The following is a 21991-nucleotide window of genomic DNA, read 5'->3' on the forward strand; positions in this document are numbered from 1 at the left end:
TTAGTCACACCACAAGGAGGAGACCTGTACGCTGAGGGCTCCACATGCACATATTTTAGCGATAACCTAATATACTGTATAAGTAATATATATTTAAATGTAGGTATATGTTGATAGGCCTCATGTACCCTCACAGCCCCTAGTCAAGGCTAAGGGCCCCTGGGCGGTCCATAATCGCCCAGGGCGAGTTACTTGAGGCCAAATTTTACATTTTAGATTTTCTTTTAATATCGGTTATCGGTACCATGACTTTGATCAGTCTTCAGTCAATCTTTTAATACATGTTATTACACACACACACACACACACACACACACACACACACACACACACACACACACACACACATATATATATATATATATATATATAATGGTTGGGAACCCCACACTTACTAATCAATTAGCAGGCATTACGTGCATTTTACAATTGAAAATGAGCTGTAGCCATTGGGAGAAGCTCTCTGCCACTCGAGAAAGCTATAAGAAAATGCTTCAATTGTATTTGCGGTTGAAGCGTTGCCCCGCCCCCTCCAGAGCTCTGGTTGGTGCTTTCCCAGCGGCTCAAACGTTCTCCCCGTGTGATTGGACGAGGAGGCTTTCTGTTTTGGTTGCATGCCAGCAGCCGTCTGGAAGGGGAGGGGTGCCGTCTGGCTTCCGGTTTGAGGCTGAAATTGACACACAATGAGGAGCAGGGACAGGGAAGACGGTCTCGAAACGCCGCTGTAAATAAATACCACAACCACTGAAGCCGGGAGGATCATGGAGAACCAGGTAAAGTGGGCTTCGCGTCGCTGTCTCCAGTTGCAAACTTTTACGGAAAACACAAGAAGGCTGCGGCTGGGACAGACAGGAATGAATGCTCTGTCCTGCTAGCATAGAGAGAAAAAAACGCTCCTGCTGTAATGAAGTCCTAGTTGGTTGGTTGGCTCCGCTAGCTGTACATACATACATCGGTATTTACCGCTAGGCTGCTAGCCTCATTCAGCAGCGTTGCATAGCTCTACAACCCGAGGCAGCACAAAGGCTTCCTCAGCTGTGGCTGAATTCTGGCATGTTGTTGATGTTGAAAACCGTGCACATCATGTGCAGCACATGCACATCACAAATCAGCCCCATGCCTGATTTAAGGGGGGGCTTTTGTCTTGCTAAGCTAAGCTAGCCACAGCCAGCCTGTCTACCTAGTACCAGGAGTGTATCGGCCCTTGGCTGGCTAGGCTAAAGCAGAAGCAGCTACATGGAAGGCGCCGGTGGAAAAGATTTGCCCTTTCCTAGGTTGTGGAGGGGAGGGCTGCTGGTTGTACTACGAGCGGCGTGCACGTTTACGGGTAAAAGCTGGGACTGATGCTGTTAATTCACGAGCTTCCATAGAAGTTGTGCGAAATCTTCTCATGGTTTTAGATCGGAACACAATGAAGGTTGTGTATGGGGGGCATCCAGCATGGTGGAAACGCTCCCATAGTATTTGGCACAACGTGAGGCTTGCATCTTTGCTGTGATGAAGATGAGAGACATGGTAAATCCTGTGTCTATTTAACTGAGTGTGCAAATGGACCCGTGATCCGGGGGCTCATTTGACTTAATTTGTACGCTCAGATTTAAAAAATAATAAGACAGGATTGTATCATTATACTGTGTCCAGGTACTAGACACTGTTTGAAGTCTGTATTGCAGGTAGGTAGGCCACATGAAGCCATGTAAAGTGACCCAAGAGCTGGTCCCTCTAGCATGGGAGCATTGGAGGGAGCTGGTCCCTTCTGTTTTTTCTTCCTTTGAAGTCCCTGCTCTCTCAGCTCTGTGCGGTTAGTGGAATTCCACAATGACGTCACGACATGGAAGATCGGTCAAGATCAGCTCTTATACAATATAATCTGTTGTTGCATGAGCAACATTAATATATACCTGTATTGAATGTGATCACTGGTCATTTTAGTTTGTTTGTTTGTTGTCTGATATGGAACGACTCAGAGTATCTGGGTAAGGAAAGTTGTATTAAATCTGTGAAATTTGTGAATGTTTCACCATTGTGTGTGACTGTGTGTGCATGTGAGGACTTATTGAGTGGTCATGTAAATTTTCACACCCCCACCAAAAGAGCCCTCACATATGCATACATCCACATTCCTTACCAGAGGTGTTGTAAATAGGTAGGCTGGGTGTGACTGTGACCCACCTGTTTGTGATAGTCGGGGGCTTGACCAGATTCCAGTACAGGTGACTGCTCTATTGATATGTCCAAACTTGGTACGATTGTGTGTGTTATGACTCTGTGATGATCATTTAGCTGTTGTGTTTATACACTGTGGTGGTCGTTTGAAGAGACTGGTTACACTTTGTCTCCTTTCGTCTGTGTCCTCTTCAAAGGAAACATTGAGTAGATTTTTTGACTGGCAAAGATTAACTTGGTCATGAGTGCTTTTATTTACATGGCACGTGGGGGTGCATTGTTTTCATGCGAGCCGGCGTGTCTGCCAAAACGAGCATTTCCCTTCAGTGGGAAGTGTGTGTGTGTGTGTGTGTGTGTGTGTGTGTTCGTGCACTCACTGCTGTTGACTGTTTCTATCTCCCCTGCAGTGGCTTTGATAGAGAGTAGCTGGACAACATAATGTTGTCCGTTTTATCATGTCAGAACAATGACTGATAATCTGTTATTTTCCCAATACCAGGTGTTTCATCACAACAGGGTGTCTTTTCCAACAAGACAAATTTTACATGCATGCTATTTACATTTTCTTATGCAATCCGCATTACACCTACATTGTGAATTTGTTTCTGTTCCTATTTGTTACGCCTCATGTCGCTTCATTTCTGAGGTTCCTCAAGAATTACTGTATAACTGAAGGTTCATGCTTTTTTGTTTGCTCTGTTATATTATATAAGGGGGGGGGGGGGTTTTGATCGTCTGTGTTTTGCGCTTTTGTTGTCCTTATCATCACATCCCTTATTTGGGGCTGGCACTTTCAGAGGGGTCCTGCGGAGTCGGGTGGTGGGAGGGGCTCCGTGGCTGCTGACTGAGGGTGTGGTGGAGTCTGGAGTTAAAGGGCATTACTGCCACAGAATAGCCGGGCGGAACGCCAGGCAGGGGAGGTGTGAGAGTGAGAATGAGCAAGCTTGAGAGCGCCACACCAGCTCATCTCAATCCTTTCCCCTTCTAATCCCCCCACTCAGTCCCATCTCACGAGCAGCTCACTGAAGGGGCCAAATCCCCACATTCTTCAGCCCTTGCCTGGACATAAAGTGCCCTTTCTGTCCCTTCTCACCCCCCTTCTCACTCCATCTCCTAGGCTTCTTCACTAGCTGTCCTGATCGCCACCACCAAAGCAGCAGTATGTCATTTGGTTGTCCCACTGCTGTCATTGTTCTTGGCACTTGAGAAGTAGCCCCCTGTTTGAACAAACACTTTGAAATCTGCAATGTCTCCCAACAAACTTCCTAAGAGCATCACCTCTTTTGAATATATTAGTCACTGAAAAAAGCAAGTGATTTAGTTTGTTTAGGGCTAAATCAGGAATCTAAGCGTTGTTTATTCATAACCAGGCTTGACTAGCTACTGATGTTATAAAGTAGGGTTGAGTCGGGTAGATGTCTATTCAAAAGTATCACAATTTGCACATCCAAACTATGAACAAACTAGAAAAAGTGCCCCTCGGGGCACGGGTCTCCACCAGGGCAGGTCAGGTTGTGGCCTCCTTGTGGCACTATAATAGGCCAATGTGAAAATGTGGGATATATTCCTCAGCCTAGTAGGGACGTCTGTGAAAGATTTCACGTAAATTGCACGTTGCGTTCATGATTTGAGGCTTTTTGTTCAAATCGGGCCAATCTTGCAAATTTTGAAAGCCACTGTTAGCCAATCAGGATGGAATATGCAATATCGGACAGATCTGTCTTGATCACATGACTATAGAGATACTGTGAAACGATTTTTGGACAAAATATGGAGGAGTAATATAAAAAAATGTGTTTTACAAAAGTCGGCCTCCTGGTGCCGCTATAACAGGCCGTTCTGGAAAATGTGGGGCAGAGGTTCATCGTTGGCATCCAGGGAGTGTGTGTGCACTGCAAAGGTTGGCATGGATTGGGCCAATGGTGCCGGAGATTAGCTGGTAACGGACGGACGGAAGGAAGGACGCGCACACACACGGACGGACGGAGTGTAAAACATACTCTCTCCCCATGCCTGGTGGAGACAACTATCGATTTTCTTAGCAATTATTCTATCCATTACTTTTGAATCCCGTTAATGATTAAAAATCATAGTTTATTGACACATATCCTTCCTGAACAATTGTTCATTGCAATGATTTGTTCATTAGAACTTGGTCAAGCTTCCGGTCCCAGCGGAGCGCATGTGCTACTTTTAGGCATGCAAGTGATGCAACTGTGTGCAGCCGGTCCCACTGACTGCACAGAAACACAGCACTGTGTGCAGCCGGTCCCACTGACTGCACAGAAACACAGCACTGTGTGCAGCCGGTCCCACTGACTGCACAGAAACACAGCACTGTGTGCAGCTGGTCCCACTGACTGCACAGAAACACAGCACTGTGTGCAGCCGGTCCCACTGACTGCACAGAAACACAGCACTGAGTGCAGCCGGTCCCACTGACTGCACAGAAACACAGCACTGTTCTTAGTTAGTAGAACTAGAATTAGTTTTTTATTAGTCAAGAATTATTTCCACAGATTCAATGTTTTATACAAAGCAGTCTCCTAAGTCATACACTCACATGACTGTGATTTCCTAGCATGTCTTGAAATTCAATAGTAGGGGACGGGGTAGAATACTATTTGCATCTTCTATTCAAACTAAAACGTGTTAATTGACCTGTATCTGTCCTTTGTCTAGGACCATGCTTATTTATTTATTTTGATACCCGATCTGTCTTTTGTCAAGGTCAGGAACAACAGTACTTTTTATTGTCTCCACCAGGCCAGCATGGGGAGAGAGTATGTTTTGCACTCCGTCCGAGTGTGTGCGTGTGTCCGTCTGTTACCAGCTAATCTTCGGCACCGTTAAACCTGGTCGATGCCACATTTTGCACTCGCACTCCCTGGATTCAAATGATGAACCTTTGCCCCAAAATTTCCAGAACGGCTTGTTATAGCGCCACTAGGAGGCCGACTATTTTTGGATATTACTCCTCCAAATTCTGTCCAAAATCCCGCAACAGATCTGTCGAGGCACGGTGGCACAGTCGGTAATGCTGTCGCCTGTGGGCGTGTCCTCTCCTCCGCGTCATCAGTGCCGTAACCCTATATAACATGCAGTAATCTTAGTCTCTAAACTGCCTCCCCCTAGCCAGCCGGGCGCCTGATGGAGGGGAAAGGAACTGGTTGGAATAACGTGTTCCTTCCACGAGCTACGTCCAACCAGGGAAACTCCCCCCTGTCAGGTGTAAAGGAGCAACTTGGACACTCATGCATGAAGGAAGCATGAGTTCAAGTCCGTTGCTCTCCCCAGGTTGGCGGAGGGTGTGTAGAGCCCAGGATCACATTAGATAATTGACACAGGGGTGGAAAAATGGATTATAAAATCGTGGGCTATAAAAATATATATACATTTATTTTATTATTATTTTATATTCCATCCTAATTAAGAACGATTTTGTTTACGTTCACGTCAAAGACGGAAGCATCTTAGAATGATTCAATCATGAACGTCTTATCACTACAGAGGCAGAGCGCAGTTTACTGTTATTTAAACAATCATGATTTGATTTATTTATTTAGTACAGTTTAAAAATTGTATAAAAGAGAAGATACGTAGAAAATGAAAGTGCTAGGAGGAGGCCTGGAGACCTGGAGCCCAAAGGGCTTCTACGAGACCTCAACCTGTGTACAACAAAACAAACAAACAAAACAGAAAAGATTTGAATGCCATACATGTTATTTACAGATGACATGATTGCATAGTATAAAGAAAAGGTCTAGAACAAAACAAAACTGATTATCTAACATGATTATCGAAAATGGATTGTCAACCTAGATGGCATATATGCTTATATGTAAAAATTATACATAACAGGGAAAAGATAATGATTAGAATTAGAATAATTTAAGTGATCTGGATAATCGGATACTGGATACTTTCCTGATGCATCCCCCCCCATTTCCAACATATTCCACTAATTTGACCACTCTTGTTTCCCCCCAATTCCTGACAGTGCACAGTGCAGGTGAAGCTGGAGCTGGGTCACAGAGCCCTGCTGAGGAAGAAGGTGACCTCAGAGGGCTTCACCCATGACTGGATGGTGTTTGTTCGAGGCCCCGAGACCGGCGACATCCAGCACTTTGTGGAGAAGGTCGTCTTCAGGCTGCACGAGAGCTTCCCCAAGCCCAAGAGAGGTATTTAGTACAGGTCATGTTCTACCTGCCAAAAGGTCATGCCCACTTGCCCGAAAAGTAAATTATCCATTATAAAAGTATGGGTCAAATTTGAATTTCCGTTCAATTTAACACTATTTTTTACTTTCTGGGTCTGTGATACCAATTTTATTTATGACAAATACCTCCTGTATAAATATGACTTATTTTTAAATGTAGCAACAGCGAAAACAGCACATTATAGGTAAACAGTGCTTGTGAGAGCCTCGGATCTCTCAAGGAATTGATCCCGTAGCTGGACCTGACTGACGCGCCATTCTGACACCGTACTGTTTATTCACTGTGTGTCAGCCCCAATAACGTCACACAGGCAGCTCTCCATGCTTTTAACGTATTTATTTCACCATGCAAAGAGTTGTGTACAGCATCAGATCTGCGTGATATTAGAAATAAACCATAATTAGACAGATTACAGACAATGGATACTTCAGACTGAAACAGACAAACATTTCGCTCCACACCATTTCAAAGTGCTGACGTACCTGCGGTCGAAGCCGTTTGCCCTTCCGGTCAATCCTTCCCTCACCATGCACGTGAACTTGACGCTTATGTAACAACAGCGCCACCCCAAGGTTACATATATGTGTTTGACATTAGTGGTCATTTGGCGCTTACAGTGCTCTTATTTTACATTCCACTCTGGTGTTGTGTCTATAGATGGTTGCGTCCACTTTCAAACGATTACTTGCCTGGTCGGGCAACCTGAAAGCAAACTCCACCTGCCCAAATCTTTTATTTACCTGCCAGAGGCAGGTGGGCAACCCTTAGTGTCAACCCCTGTATATCCTGGAGATCGTTCACACAGCTTTGATAAAAGTAGAACAAAGGTAGAATAACTGAACATGGACTAACTGAACGTCATACTATCGAGAGGGATTTATCACAGATGCTAGTCAGGGCAAGCCCTCCCCCCTGAAGGTCACAGACACCCAGACCCTGCCCCTAGCTGCATACTAGCATTTTGTCTTATAGTTAAGTATATTAGATGGTGCCTCCAGATATATTTTAATCATCACCATTTAGTTTTTCATGTTGCAGAATAAAATCGGATTCCTACTAGACTCAGATATGAGGATTAGGATACTGTACTATTATTATTCTTACCGTGTGTATTTGTCTCTACAGTATGCAAGGAGCCACCATACAAAGTGGAGGAGTGTGGCTACGCGGGCTTCCTCATGCCCATTGAGGTCTATTTCAAAAACAAGGTGAGAGAGACCGCCCCCCCAACATCCTAGTAGATGAATGTGTGGGTTCACGTCCGGCTCATATTGTCACACTGTTGTCTTTTGTAAAATCATTGCTAGGGTGATCCGATGCAAAGTGGTTAGGACACATACCACATGGGCGCTGTGCCCTGATCAGCGAATCTCCGGTTCAGTTCCCAGCCGACTGTAATTCCCATACTTCCTCCTTTCCTTTCTCGCCACTATCGCTGTCAAAAACAAGGAAAAAAGATGTGCCATATAGCAGAGTGGGGTACAACCAGGACACCAGGGCAGATCTGGAATCTGCTCTCTGGTACGAGGGCCAGCCTGTCCCTCAGGATATGAGCCTCTGTCACATGGTTCTTTTCCCCCTAAGATCAAGTTCCCTCCTCTCATCACACTTTCCCTTGAAATCAGATCAAATAGCGTACCATCGTTCGCAGTCACCTTGCGACAAGCTGTTTACGTGCCGCACTCGCAAGCTGTGGACAGTTGGCAAAAGGTTTTCTCTTCCAGGTTTAATTTGTCAGTTTGAGGTTTTTGACTGGGAATTGAACTGCGGCAGGCCATGTGATAGAATGATTCTAGCATTCACTCGAGGTCGCCTATGAGCTGTTGTGTGACAGAGGAAATTGCCTGTGAGTTATTTTGAGCTAGAGTTTGCTTGACATCTTCATGGCAACTATGCAACAATAGGGTAATTATTCATTCAGACGGACAACAAAAAATCCCTAAAGTAATTGACTTGGTGTGACTTTGTTTCCGCATGTCAAGTTCATAGACGTCTGTTTGAGGCAGGTTCCTCTGTTACTGACTTGGCTCATTAAATGAGCCAAGTCGGTAACTACTCTGAATGCTCACACATGTGTGAGTATGTGTTAGAATGTGTGTCTCCTTGCCTACAGTATATGTGGCATTTGACCTGCTTGTAAATGATACAGTTGCCTTTGTCCCATTGTCGCACTGTGTAGCCTATTAGTCAGTCTGGCTAGATCCTACTATCAGACAGGTAGGCCTAGCGACAAACTTCCCTTTTAACCTTCCAAAGGGTTTCCTGAACACTCTGACACTGACCCTGTTTAAATTCTCCAATGTGAAGTGCTAGAGTATGTGATCTAATAATATGTTGAATAGTACCTACATGGCCTGCTAACACAGTTGTGCAGGGGATACAGACTTTGTACCGTACTTTTTCTTCACTCTGTTGTGTGCGTTAAAATGTTCGGTAGTGCTTTGTCTACTTTGACTGATTAACTTGTGAAATTCTTCACAGTAGTAGGCTGCACCTAATGCTGCTGAGTGGTTTAAAAAAAATTATCTGTTACAGAAAATGATGTGATGTTAGACATCCATCAGCATTTCGTTTATAGTAGCTTGTTTTAGGATTTCTTTTCACATTAACAAGAAATAGATTCTGCATTTAAACTAAATCAAGGATTTGCAATCTTCCGTCATCATACCATTTCCAGTATCCAGTAGATTGCATACATAATGCAAAATCGCATTGTTCACACTTTCACAGGTGACACAGCAGGTATCTATTCTAGATAAGATTCTGGAGATAAACCCCCACATTTAGGAAGTCGTCTCTAGATTACTATAATTTCTCTCAGCCATTAACTGTCCTGTCCTTCCCTTGAAGGAAATATTCACCCTAAAGAGTTTTTTGATGTGGCATAATATTTTTATATATTTAAAATAGAGCTGGGACTCGATAAAAAAAAAAATCTAATTAATCAGAGGCTTTGCGATTAATTAATCTAGATTAATCCCATTTTTATCGCATATCAATATTCAACCCGAGAACAGCGAGAAACCTTTTTTTTAAATGTTTTTTGGTATCCCAGTGAATCAACGAATAGTGACTACAGGATACCACTCATTTTCAACATTTTACTGTCATTAATATACCTGTTGTGGAAATAATAATAAAAAGTCACCCCATTCTGTGTTGCCTAGAACTTAGAAATTAGTAACAGTAACAAGTACATCTCAGTGACATCACAAAGCTGTACTTACTTCATTGTCTCCACCAGGCCGAAGGCATGTGGGGAGAGTATGTTTTGCACTCCGTCCGTCCGTTTGTGTGTCCGTCCGTGTGTCCGTGAACAGCTAATCTCGGCCACCGTTAACCCGGTCGATGCCATATTTTGCACACACACTCCCTGGATGCCAACCATGAACCTCTGCCCCAAACTTTCCAGAACGGCCTGTTATAGCGCCACCAGGAGGCCGCTTTGTGCAAAACAAGTTTTTCGATGCCATATTTTGCACACACACTCCCTGGATGCCAACCATGAACCTCTGCCCCAAACTTTCCAGAACGGCCTGTTATAGCGCCACCAGGAGGCCGCTTTGTGCAAAACAAGTTTTTGCACAGTACACCTACAGATTTTGTCCAAACATCACGCAAATTGGTACACACACTCCCTGGATGCCAACGATGAACCTCTGCCCCAAACTTTCCAGAACGGCCTGTTATAGCGCCACCAGGAGGCCGCTTTGTGCAAAACAAGTTTTTGCACAGTACACCTACAGATTTTGTCCAAACATCACGCAAATTGGTACACAGTCTCTCTAGAGCCATTCAACGAAACCGGTCTTTCAGATTTCTCAGACTCCATCCTGATTGGTTAAGATTGGCTTCCAAAGTTCACAGGAGTGCTCAGTTTCAAACAAAATGCTGCAAATCATGAACACATCGCGTGATTTCCGTGAAATTGTGCACCCACATTCCCACTAGGCCCAGGACAAAATGCCACATGAACAATTTCAACTCAGCCTCAAGGTGGCGCTATAACTGGCCCAAAAGTGTTTTTACCTCTAACTGCACGGATCTGTGGATAACCTGGTGGAGACCTGTGCCCAGAAGGGCACTTTTTCTAGTATTGTTACTGTTTTTTGTCAGACCTCCAGTTCTAGGCAACACAAAATGGGGTGACTTTTTATTATTTCCAGTTTTCAGTACTATAGAAAAGCGCCCAGTGAGAAACGTTCCGCGGTGAAAAAAAAGGTGCGATTAATTTATCTGTAGTTAATCGCGATGAATTTTTCTGTAGTTAATTAATCTAAATTAATCGCAATTAGTCCCGACCCTAATTTAAAATAAAATTAGCATGTATTTTAACCTGCATCATTTCATACTGCTAACAAGAGTTTTTGGGGGACAGGATGAAGTCGGGCACATTTTTCAGAATCCCCAAATCTACCAGGAGTCCTGGTGACCCAATGACAATATTTATTATGGAGTCTTTGATGAATGTCCTCATCAGCCACTACTTCTTTAATTGTCCCCCAGCTAATTGTCCCCCTCTAAGGCTTATTATAGTCATGAATCCCTAACCACCATTCTTTTTGTTCGCTAATCCACTACCGTTTGTCTTTTAAAAAACGGAACCCTCAGGAATCGTTGTTGAGCAGAAACCTTTTATCTCCATATTTAAATAACTACGTTGGATCCATTGGAACACAGTTCAGTTTTTCCATTTCCTGAAAAGTCATGTTTTTGGACATACAAGGTTTCCACCCAGACAGCGACGGAATGCTAGCTGTATTTCTTATCAGTGTTCATTCAGACTGACTCCAGGTATGCCTCTGTGTCTTATTGACTTCCGAGGTGATGGCTTGTTATCTTACTGTTAGCTAGCCGATATGGTGGTGCTGATAACATCTGTCCGGATGTTGCATAGGGTCAGGCTTGCCTTTTATCTTCTACTGTGAAATACATACTAGAGAGCTGCTTTTTTTTCTACCTAGGATGGTATGCAAGAAAAAGACAACAGATATTGCCTCAAGGCATATCTCTGAAGATGTGTTTGTACACATGTTTTACAAGGGTTATGTGGATTGTGGACAGAGTTCTGTTTTTTATTAAATAACGTTTCCCTTTTCTGTTCTTGCAGGAGGAGCCAAAGAAGGTGACCTTTAACTATGACCTGTTTCTGAATTTGGAAGGGAACCCACCTGTAAACCACCTACGCTGTGAGAAGCTCACCTTTAACAACCCCACCAAAGAGTTCAGAAAGAAGCTGGTTAAGGCTGGAGGGGTAAGGGTATCAGAAGCAACTGTTAAGTGTATGTAGTTTGCAACTGCATATAAACAAAGCAATGACTGTATGCAAACTGTACATCCAATTTTCTATCTGTTCTTGTATGATGAGACCAATGTTTTCTTTCTCTCCTCATAACACAGGTAATGGTGGTTCCAGAGGGGGCTGAAGCCATATCTAGACCCAGTCCAGACTACCCCATGCTCCCCACCATCCCCCTCTCCGCCTTCTCAGATCCCAAGAAGACCAAGACCTCCCATGTGTCAAAGGTTAGTTTTAAGTTAGTTTAAGTATGCAATGCATGCATTGTTGCCCCTGTACTAAGTGCTGTCAGAGAAGAGTGGATATGATGATAACGTTGGTGTTCCTGTGTCTGACTGTCTGTGTAGGAGCCCAGTAAAGAGAGCAGTGGTGGCAGCAGCAAAGGCCCCAAACCTCACAAACTGACCAAGGAGCACCGCGAACGGCCACGTAAAGACTCTGAGAGCAAGGCCACGTCGAAAGGAGACAGCGACCGCGATGGCAAGAGCGGACGAGATCCTTCCTCCTCATCGTCCTCTTCCAAGAAGCCAGCAGAGATCAAAGTAAAAGAAGAGGGCAAGGTGCTGCCCAAGGCCGCTTTTAAGGAACCCAAACTCACCCTGAAAGAGGCCAAGATGGAGAGCATGTCGCCCAAAGGAGGGGGGGCAGGAGGGGGTGGTGGGGGAGGAGGGGGAGGGCCTGTGGACGCCAAAGCCCCCGGGAAGCGGCCTTCCACGGTGGAGTCCCCCAAGCCCAGTGCCAAAAAGCAGAAGAAGGGCAGCTCTGAAGGGCCAAAGGGGGCTGCTGTTGGGGCCTTCACTGGAACCTCTCCCCGCGTCTCCTCCTCGTCCGCCGCTGGTCAGCCATACGGCGAGAAAAAGCCGCCCAAAGAGAAGGGCCGCTGGCCCAAAGGCAAGACGGACACGCAGGACCTGAAGGAACCCAAAAAACCTCCGGAGTCTGACGAGTCAAACTCTGAGGACGAAGCCTCCTCCAAGTCAGAGGTTGGTGGGCCTGCTTGGTTTTAGTGGACCTAGGATGGGTCCATGTGCATTAATGCCTTCATTATTTTTCCTAGTCTGGATTTTGGGCATCCATAGGACCTCTAAATTAAGGATTTTGATGATACCAAGAAAACAAATCGTCCAAATTGTGGTTTAATTTCAATGATTTATTACCCCTATGAGACCTGCGTGATTGCTGTCAGGAACGCCGACGAGAGGAGCCCTTGTTGGGTGCTAAATACCTAATGAAGATAAACACAATTTTGTCAAGGGAAAACGGACAGTACCATTTTCCAAATGATCCCTTGACCTCTCACCTCAATGTAAATGGGTTACATCTTCTCCCCTACCTATTCTCATGCGGTCTTGGGCAATAACCATGCAGTTTGTTTGCACGCAGTACAAATATGTGATTTCCTCCTATTGTAGAAATGGTGTATTTGACCCTTTCTGCAGACTGGGCGTTCTTAACCCATTTTGAGCGGGAACCCGTTTTGGTGGTTACATACATTGTTATAATTTAGCTATTGAAAAATAGCAGGTCTGCTATTTTTTTTTAATCGTTAAAATGTGCCTAAAATCTTACAGAAAATTGTCATGATTTAGAAAACTTTTTTATTTATTTCGAGGTCAGGCCTGAATGGGTTAAACATTAAATGAATTGCATAAATTGGGTATGATTGGAAGTCATTATACTTTTTGAACTCTTTTGCAATATTATATTGTCCTGGTCATTGCGCCACCCCCTCTGCTGATCTCGGGAGAATTGTAGACTAGCACAAGCGTTCTACGATACAAGTACAAGTCAGTTGGTCTGTTGATAGCACAGTACTATTGTTGCTATTAATTGTCATGTCAGTGGCTGAGCCTGGACTACACTACACACACTATACCATAGTACAGCATAAATATGCAGTATAGTGGTCTCATAAAGCTATAGATACAGTACAGCGGTCTATATATAACGCCCGGGAATCTAACCTGTCTCCCCCGCGTGGAAAGCCAACATCTCAACCACTAGCTTAAAGGGGAATTCCCCCATGGCCAGGGGAGATATTAGGTTTTTGGTCATCATACCGAGGCTCTGAGTCATATAGATACAGTACAGTCAGTCTAGGTCTATAGATGCAGTACAGTGGTCCCTATAACTTGTTTGTAACCACACCCCATGCACAGGGACCCAAACCATAATGGACCCCTGAAATTGGTTCTGAGATCAGAGTTCAGTGGAGCCGACATAAAAGAAAGAGGCACCCGCACAATGGAATGACAATTAAATCGCATGTTTTCACCTCTAACTCGATTGCGTAAATGTAATCCATGATCAGGCAGTCACACTGTTGAGTCCACGGAGGTTTGAATCGTTTTACTGCGTGCATTCATCCCAGAACACCCAGAAACGTTGTTCCCCCATACCGTATATTGCGCTGCAGTAATGGTCAGCATGCCACAGCAGCCTGAGCCCCTGCTGTTTTCACACCTACTAGCCTACAGCCAGCATACAAACAGAACGATTAGCTTGTCTGGCACCTTGATAGAGCATGCAGAATGGTCGTTGCAGAGAGGAAAGCGCCGTGTAGCCAATACAAGTTTACAACGACGATTGCGCTGCACAACAAAATGGCAGCGGTGTTACCAGTGCCGGGTCGGGAAAAATAGATTAATATATTTATTCATTAGACCAGTCATCTCCCAATAGTGGGGGACATGACCCCCCCCTGCCCTGAGGTCAGCTGACCAGTTGCTGCTGGTTGTGCCAATATATTACAGTGGTCTCATACAGCTATAGATACAGAACAGTTTTTACAATAGTCGGAAATTACGCATTTGTATTGCAAACTGCATGACATTAGCAGAAATTGGCTGTACAGGGGAGGCTTGTAGGTAGTGGTACCCATGTAACCCATTTCTACTCACAGTGAGGTGATGGGTCAAGGAATCATTTGGGAAATTGTCTGTTTTTACCTTTCCAAAATGGTGTGGGTAGAGTAGACTACCATGTATAGAACCTGATCATTAGGTATTTAGCCCCCTTAGGTAGCATGACATGATTGGTCCTTTTGGAAACCTCAAAAGTTGAGTGTCTGAAAGACAGTTTTGCTGGCGTTCCTGATGGAAATCCTGCATGTCTCATAGTGGTAATAAAACACTGGAGGGGAAAACGTAATTATTTAGGTTGTGTGCAGGATCATCAAAGACTGCACCAAAAACTATTGTGGTCAGGTGTCATTTGTTGACTTTTAATATACAATGTGATCAATGTCTCTGTTTACATGTCATGCCTATTTTAAGGACTTGTGAGATTTAAAACTAAATCCACTAAACCAACTACTTTATCCATTTCGCTCTCTTTCTCTCTCTCCCCTGTCTGTCCACAGCAGTCTGCCCCCTCCAGTCCCTCCAACTCCAGCTCCAGCTCTGACTCCAGTTCAGACTCAGACTTTGAACCAGGACAGAAACAAGGCCAAGGTAGCATAGCGGTCTGCGCTGTTTACTGTTTGTAGAAATAAGCCCACAAGCCATTTTTACTTAGATTTAACATCATGACTCATGAGGGGTGTCCGGGTGGAGTGGAGTAAAGTACCTGCCCACCACGCTGGAGACTAGAATTCGATTTCTACGCAGTGCCTCCAGCTTGGTTGGGCAATGGGCACTCCACTGAACACAATTCGACTGAACCATAGAAGAAAATGGCGAGAAATCTCGCCCATGGCATCCAAAGAGTTTAGGTCTGAGATGTGCTTCATTTGAATGACCCCTCTGCACTCCTCCTAGGCCCCCTTCGCTCCATGGTGGAGGAGATCCAGTCAGAGGAGTCCGATGATGATGACAGCAGCTCGGAAGAGGGGACCCCCGTCAAAACCAACCCTCCCAACCGTGACTCTCGGTTAGTCACACATACACACACTCTTTTCTGTAATGTCCCACTTCCACATTAAAGAGCCATACTGGTGGTCTGGTAACGATATAGTTGACAATACTGCCAACCATATTCCAAAGCATTCCATGGTTTGATAGATTTTCAAAGAAGCCGTTGGATTCAGTTCATGGTTAATTTGTCAAGTGTCCGGGTCAGTAGCATGCTCGCCTTTGAATGGCGTGGTTCTGTGTTCGATCTTAGACACTACAGCTTGGGTAACTGTGCTTAAGTGCTGGGCGTTTATGTGGCGTTTCACCTCAGCAATCCATCTCCCATGTGTCTAGTCTGTGCATTGTAAAGTCAGGTCCGTCTTATTTATAAAGCACATTGAATTGAGAATTGCTGTATAGTATGTGAATAACTATAATAAATGTAGAATAACACAAAGAACAGAAGACATGACATGGAGAGCAGTTTAGAGGCCATGTTTCAATGTGTTAAATAAAAAGTTCAATACATTTCAACTCTTGATGCAGCCGGGCATTTGATTTGAGACCTACCTGAACGTTTGCCTTTCATTGAAAATGAATCCAAGGTGCGTCAGTTGCTTCTTGTGTAAAAAAGCCCTAAAGAATGATTTTGGCTAACTGCTCTAGTTGGAAAAAGCTTCCCTTTACCACAGAGTTGATCTGCTTGTCTAACAACACAACACCAAGGTTTTGTGGTTCAGTGAAAGAAGATAATGATCCAAGGGAAGTACATCTATCATTAGTTTTGTCTGGAGAGCAGAATAGAACAATCTGTTTTATTTTCATTTAGCATGAGAAAGGAATTCATGTCGTCAACACAGTCACAGATAGTAGATAGTCTGTTGCTCAAGTGATACCAACAATAAGCTAATCCAGCCTACTTACTTGAATGCATTTTAAAGTTTAGATTCACTAATATAATTCTAAATCACATGACTTCAACAGATTTGGTAATGTTTTAATTACTTTTGAGAAAGTGTCATGCATAAACAGCAAATTGGTATGATATATGGCCGACTGAATAGACAATGATTTCTTGACACTGGCATAGACCTTTTCTTTAAAGTATTTTATATAAATATGTTTGCCACATAATTGAGCATTCATTAGCAAATGAAAGCACAAAAAGTACCCAAAAGCCCAGATTGACAACTAGCACAGCCTAAATCTATGATACACATAATCACCCATATCCTCATTATACTTAGTTGCACATCACATCTTGTGACAAATTGCTATTTTAGATTTAGCAACATTAGCATGGAAATTAGTATAAATCAGGCATTACTCCAAAACCAATGCAAAGCTTTTTGATAGTATGTGCTGTGATTGACGTGTCTCCCTGCCCCGTCTCATTTCAGGCTCAGCCTGGACAGCGAGAGTGACAGCAGTGACGGATCGCACCGCCCCAGTCGAGACCCTGCCCCGCCTCCAACGAAGCACAGCTCCTCCAATAACAAGGTGAGGCGGGACAACTTGCCACTTGAGCTTCATTGTTTCATACTGACTTGTGTTGGGATTTCCCAGAAAGCATCCTGGTGCCAAGATGACCTGCGTGTCATTGTGAATCAATGAAAAAACAAAGCCTTTGTGCTCCGATGTTATTTGCAAAGTGCAGCCCAGAAATGTTGACTCTTAAATGTATGGAAGAATACCGGTAATCTGTCAATAGCTCACCTAGGGGAAAAAAATAAATAATAATCTTTTATCCAAATAACAGTGCTTTTATCAGGAGGAGAAAGTATTTGATGTCAAAAATAAGCAGCCAAAGCCATTCAAACAGCCAGGCAGACAAGGAACCCTAGACTCTAGTACTGTAGTGTACCGGCCTTCCGCTTCCATGTCGGCCATCTTAATTGTTAGTTGTGTCCCACTATCTTTGTCCTTTGTCCAGCTCTCTATTGACCGTTGACAGTGACATGTCTATAGACAATGGCTGTCTGAGTCTGATCCAAATCTGTGAAAAGTGACACTTTTAGATGTCCTCCTCCTCAAGCTTACTTTGTAGTTTGCCGCATGACTGTGTCGCTCCTATTTTTGGCAAGTCAAATCACCAAAAATAGAGAGCGAGGCGAAAAGGTATAAATTAAGCATTAGTCTCACAGTGTGTCCTCTATCTTTGTCCCGTCTCTCTTTCTCTGATCTCTCCATCTATGTGCAGGTGTCCGGCAGAAAGAGTCCAGATCCCTCGTTCCGTTCAGAGAAGGTGTTGAAGAAGGGATACGACAAGGTAGGAAGGGTAAATCAAACTTCTTTTTTATATATTTGCACTACACTCACTCTCCCACTCATGCTCGTTAACCCATTCTGACCTGAGATCAGATTCTAACACACTGAAGAATGGTGGTTCTTTAACGCATTTTGACCTGAGGTCAGATTATATAAATGTCTTCTACATCCTGACAAGTTTAAAAAAATAGGCCCAGGCCGTAGCGTAACGGTCTGGGCACCGGACTGGTGATCCAGTCGCGGTGTGCCGCGGGTTCGACTCCCGGACCCGACACGGCCTTTACCGCATGTCATCCCCCCATCTCTCTCCCGTTTCCTGTCAGCCTACTTTCTATCCCTTAAAAAATCAATAAAGGCGTAAGCCGCAAAAAAATATCTTAAAAAAAAAAAAAAGTTTAAAAAAATAGCAGACCTACAAGCTTGTAGCGCGCCACTCGGTGGTGCGCTATGAGCTTGTAGCGCGCCACTCGGTGGTGCGCTATGAGCTTGTAGATCTGCTATTTTTCAATAGCTAAAGCATAACGTAATGCTAACACCAAAAGGGGTGCCCGCCCAGAATGGGTTAATGTTCAATGACAGCTTGATAATGTTATGACAACCTGGTTTTCAGCACATAAATTAATTCAAGATGAAGGAATGGTCAGAGAAATTAACTAGATGTCTGATTATGTTTTACCTACGGCCTATTAACAAAAATGACATCAATTTAAGGAAGATTACTTTGTAACACTAGTCCCTCGAGGCTGACTATTGGCTCACACAATTTACAAATGTTTCTGCTACATCTGGATATGGAGCTGATGAGCTTTCTCCGAACGCCTCTTTTGTGATGAATGCTCAGCTTAAACCATACCCCCATCCCCCAGCAGCACCAGAGCCTTAATACAGAACTGATCTTCTCCTCTCTCTCTGCCTGTGTTCCACTTCTCCTGCCTCTCTGCAGGCCTACACAGAAGAGCTGGTAGACCTTCATCGTAGACTGATGGCTTTGAGAGAGCGAAATGTCCTACAGCAGGTATATGTCTTGACTTTTTTAATGAAGACATTGTTTTCAGTTTATGATGCCACACCATTTTCCGTTGTGAATCATCATGAATTATTAGTCTTTCAAATTGCGGTAAATATCCTTGATTGGATTTACACAACCACGTTGAGCGAATATACTGTATATATACAGCACACAGTCACACTATTATGGTCCTGCCAGTTTTATTTTTTTCGTTCTTTATTTTATTTTATAAATAAAATGTTCTTGCAGTGAAGGACACTGCTTCACAGCACTACTACAGGAGGGTTCTTTAGCTTTCCTCTGCTGTCTTGTCACAGATCGTCAACCTGATAGAGGAGACGGGCCACTTCAACGTGACCAACACCACCTTCGACTTCGACCTCTTCTCACTGGACGAGTCCACCGTCCGCAAATTACAGAGCTACCTGGAGGCTACCGCCACGTGACAGGAAGAGGCGGGGGTCGGCGCGGCAGTGGAGGGAGACCGTGGTCGTGCCTCCTCAAAGAGGGGGCGGGGCCACACCTGTCACGGCTGTATCACAGACCCGAAAGAACCATAGAACAACTACTATATACACACACTCACACACAGACACAAGCACACATTAAGAAACATACACACCATCAACTGGCACTGGAGAGAGAGGTGGCGGGGGTCTGTGGGTACCCACAGCAGGGTGGGGAGGAGAGTGTGGGTGTGTGTGAGAGAGAGGAGGCGTGCTGCTGTCTCTTTTAAAACTTGGACGGGAGGACATTACCGCTAGCTAGACTGTGACTGTCGGCGCTTCAGGATTTTCACTACATGTCTCTCAGAGTGTCATGCCCACGTGCAGAACTGTGGAATGCCCCCCCCTACCCCCTCCAATTCTCCTCCTTCACCCTCCCGCACTCTTAGTGCCCTGATGTTCGCAAACCCAACACTTCCTTTCCTCTTCCGCCCCGCCCCCTTCCCACACTCTTAGTCCTTACTCGGCAGAACACTCCAAACCCCCCGCCGCCACCCTCCATCTCTGTTCTCTGCTGGAGCTCATTTCTCTGCCAGCATATCCCAGAGTCGTCTCTTTTTTTGTGTTTTGTTTCTTGAGCCCGGGGCTCAAAACGAGATGTCTTTGTGGTTAGTGACTTTTTCCACTCTTCCTGAAGCCCGAGCACAAATGGCAGTCTGTAACCCCCCCCCCCCCCCACACACACACACACACACACACTAACAGTGATGCAAATAGCCTGCATCCTGCATCCTTAGACTCACTAAATTGAGAAAGGATGCAATCATGTCACCCTCCGGGGGTCCTGGGATGCAATACTGTACTCCAACGTCGTTGAAGTAGGACTCATAAAATGTCCCTGGGACCCATCTATTAGACCACCCCTGGGTCCCAGGACCCATTACATTGAAAACGTATTTACTTCACTGCTAGTACACACACTCACCATCCACCCACATATAAACACAAAATCATGCTCCCTGTTCCTACCGTGTACTGTACATTCTACTGTACACGTGAAGCCACTGATGTCTGTCAGTGGGTTTTTTGGGGGAATGAGATTTCTCTCTGTGTGACCACAAGTTCCGTCCCCCCCCCCCCCATCCCCCCCCCCCCCCCCCCTTTTCCTCACACTGAAAGCTGAGCCTCGACCTCGCCCTCTGCTCCTATTGAAACCTTCCCTGCACCCTCACTCTCTCCCGTTCCTCCTCCCCCTCTCCCTTATTCCCACACCGGCGTGCATGAAAGGGCTCAACTGCTGGTTGGGGGGTGGGGTGGGGGGGCACATTGCGGTGAAGGATCACTCCTGTATTGCCTTGAAGTGGGGGTGGGAGGGGGGCATTTTAGGGGAAAGGGAAAAAAATATCATAAAAAGCCGTGAAAAAGTAGCCATACTTTACATCTCAGTACATCTCCCAGACATCTCAGAAGTTTAAGGAAATCTTTAGGGGCCACAGTGTTTGCGTTTTTCCTTCTTCCTACATTTTATTTTTCTACAAATGCATTTTGGTGTAATTTCCAGAGATATGAATGTATATGCTTTTAATTTCTCTAGGGCTAGCAACAAACCCTCTATTTAGTGCCTTTCTGCAACTCGCAGTGTGAGAGGGGAGGGGAGGGGGTGACTAGCTCTGTTGTCAGTAAGCCTAGTGCCGGCTACAGAGGGGATCCCCCACCTCCACCTCCCCCGCCTCCTTTGGAACAAGTGTTAAAGGGGATGCCTGAACATCTTGTTCTGTCTTATGGCTCCTGACATGAGTTTCTCCTCCCTCCCCAGTGACTTTGTCGGCTGCTGTCTTTTTTCCCCTTTTTTTCACAGTACCTTTTTTTTTCTGTTAACAAATACACGAACAAGAAGCTCCAGATACTGTGTTCGTGGTGTTGTAAGAGACACCGTCAAAAGCATTGGATGACTGCCTTGTTGATGCTCATGTTGACTAGCTCTAGTTACAGTTTGTGTGTGTGTCTTGTATTTGTCCGTTTTGCTCTCGGTTGTTGGCGGAGAAGGGACTGGGCTACCATGTCCGTGCTCACTTGTCAAGCTTGTGAAACCAGTCAAAACCATTTAAAGCTGCATTGTAAGATACATGGCCCCTACTGATAAACAAGGGGAAGTATGATAAGCCACTCCATTTCACAACAAGCAACTGAAACAAAGCCGTAAGTCAAGAGAAGAGCTTTTAGTTGAGCTGGATTTCTCCCCCAGCCCCATTTGCTAGTTATTCCAATATCCCCATGCTGACTCCTGACCCCCACTGATTTGTCTTGCGGAGGGTGTAGACCAGGGGTTCTCAAACCTTTTTACCACAACCCCATTTTATGGGGGAACTTTTGGACGACCCCACACTTTAGTTATAGTGCAATTTTAAAGTGGAAAAAATAATATTTTAATATAAAGGCAAAAAAATGCATAAATTGCTGGTGTTTTATATATGAATAGTTATTAGAAAATAAAATTACAACATTGATTCCTGCTGATTTGTATCAACATTGTAGTGTTGCCCAAAAGACGAGTCTGCTAAGCTGGAGAACGCTACAATATCAACAAAAGCAGCAGAAGTGTTTCGGTACACATTTGTAAACTGAAGCATATTTAGCCACCTCCCTGCTCGGTAATGTTACATTGCGACCGTAAATTGAATGGTTTGACTCAAAGTAATTTTTTCGGTCGCCAATGCACATCTGCACGACCATAGCCTCGATACCCAGGC

The 21991-nt window shown here is 44.6% G+C and overlaps 1 protein-coding gene across 2 annotated transcripts; it reads left to right on the forward strand.

The window, feature by feature from the left end:
• Positions 1-675: 675 nt before the first annotated feature.
• mllt1a (MLLT1 super elongation complex subunit a) lies at positions 676-21745 on the forward strand. Of its 2 annotated transcripts, none has more exons than XM_083766428.1 (12): positions 676-773; positions 6167-6347; positions 7512-7594; positions 11497-11640; positions 11787-11912; positions 12033-12668; positions 15047-15137; positions 15444-15555; positions 16919-17018; positions 17719-17796; positions 18730-18801; positions 19113-21745. In XM_083766428.1, exons 1-12 carry the CDS (start codon positions 762-764, stop codon positions 19239-19241), a joined length of 1764 nt encoding a protein of 587 aa, XP_083622554.1. In that variant the 5' UTR covers positions 676-761; the 3' UTR covers positions 19242-21745. The 2 variants fall into 2 exon arrangements, with proteins under 2 accessions (XP_083622554.1, XP_083622555.1); XM_083766429.1 differs by having other exon boundaries at positions 17719-17787.
• The last annotated feature ends 246 nt before the right edge of the window (positions 21746-21991 follow it).

The sequence above is a fragment of the Protomyctophum parallelum genome (genome assembly GCF_964188405.1).
Source record: "Protomyctophum parallelum genome assembly, chromosome: 6".
In the NCBI taxonomy this organism is placed as follows: domain Eukaryota; kingdom Metazoa; phylum Chordata; class Actinopteri; order Myctophiformes; family Myctophidae; genus Protomyctophum; species Protomyctophum parallelum.

What these genes read in the sequence shown, in the direction of transcription:
- mllt1a (XM_083766428.1), top strand. An exon ending in AGGTCTATTTCAAAAACAAG is followed by an intron (nt 7,595 to 11,496) that starts GTGAGAGAGACC and finishes CTGTTCTTGCAG; the next exon opens with GAGGAGCCAAAGAAGGTGAC. An exon ending in CCTCCCAACCGTGACTCTCG is followed by an intron (nt 15,556 to 16,918) that starts GTTAGTCACACA and finishes GTCTCATTTCAG; the next exon opens with GCTCAGCCTGGACAGCGAGA.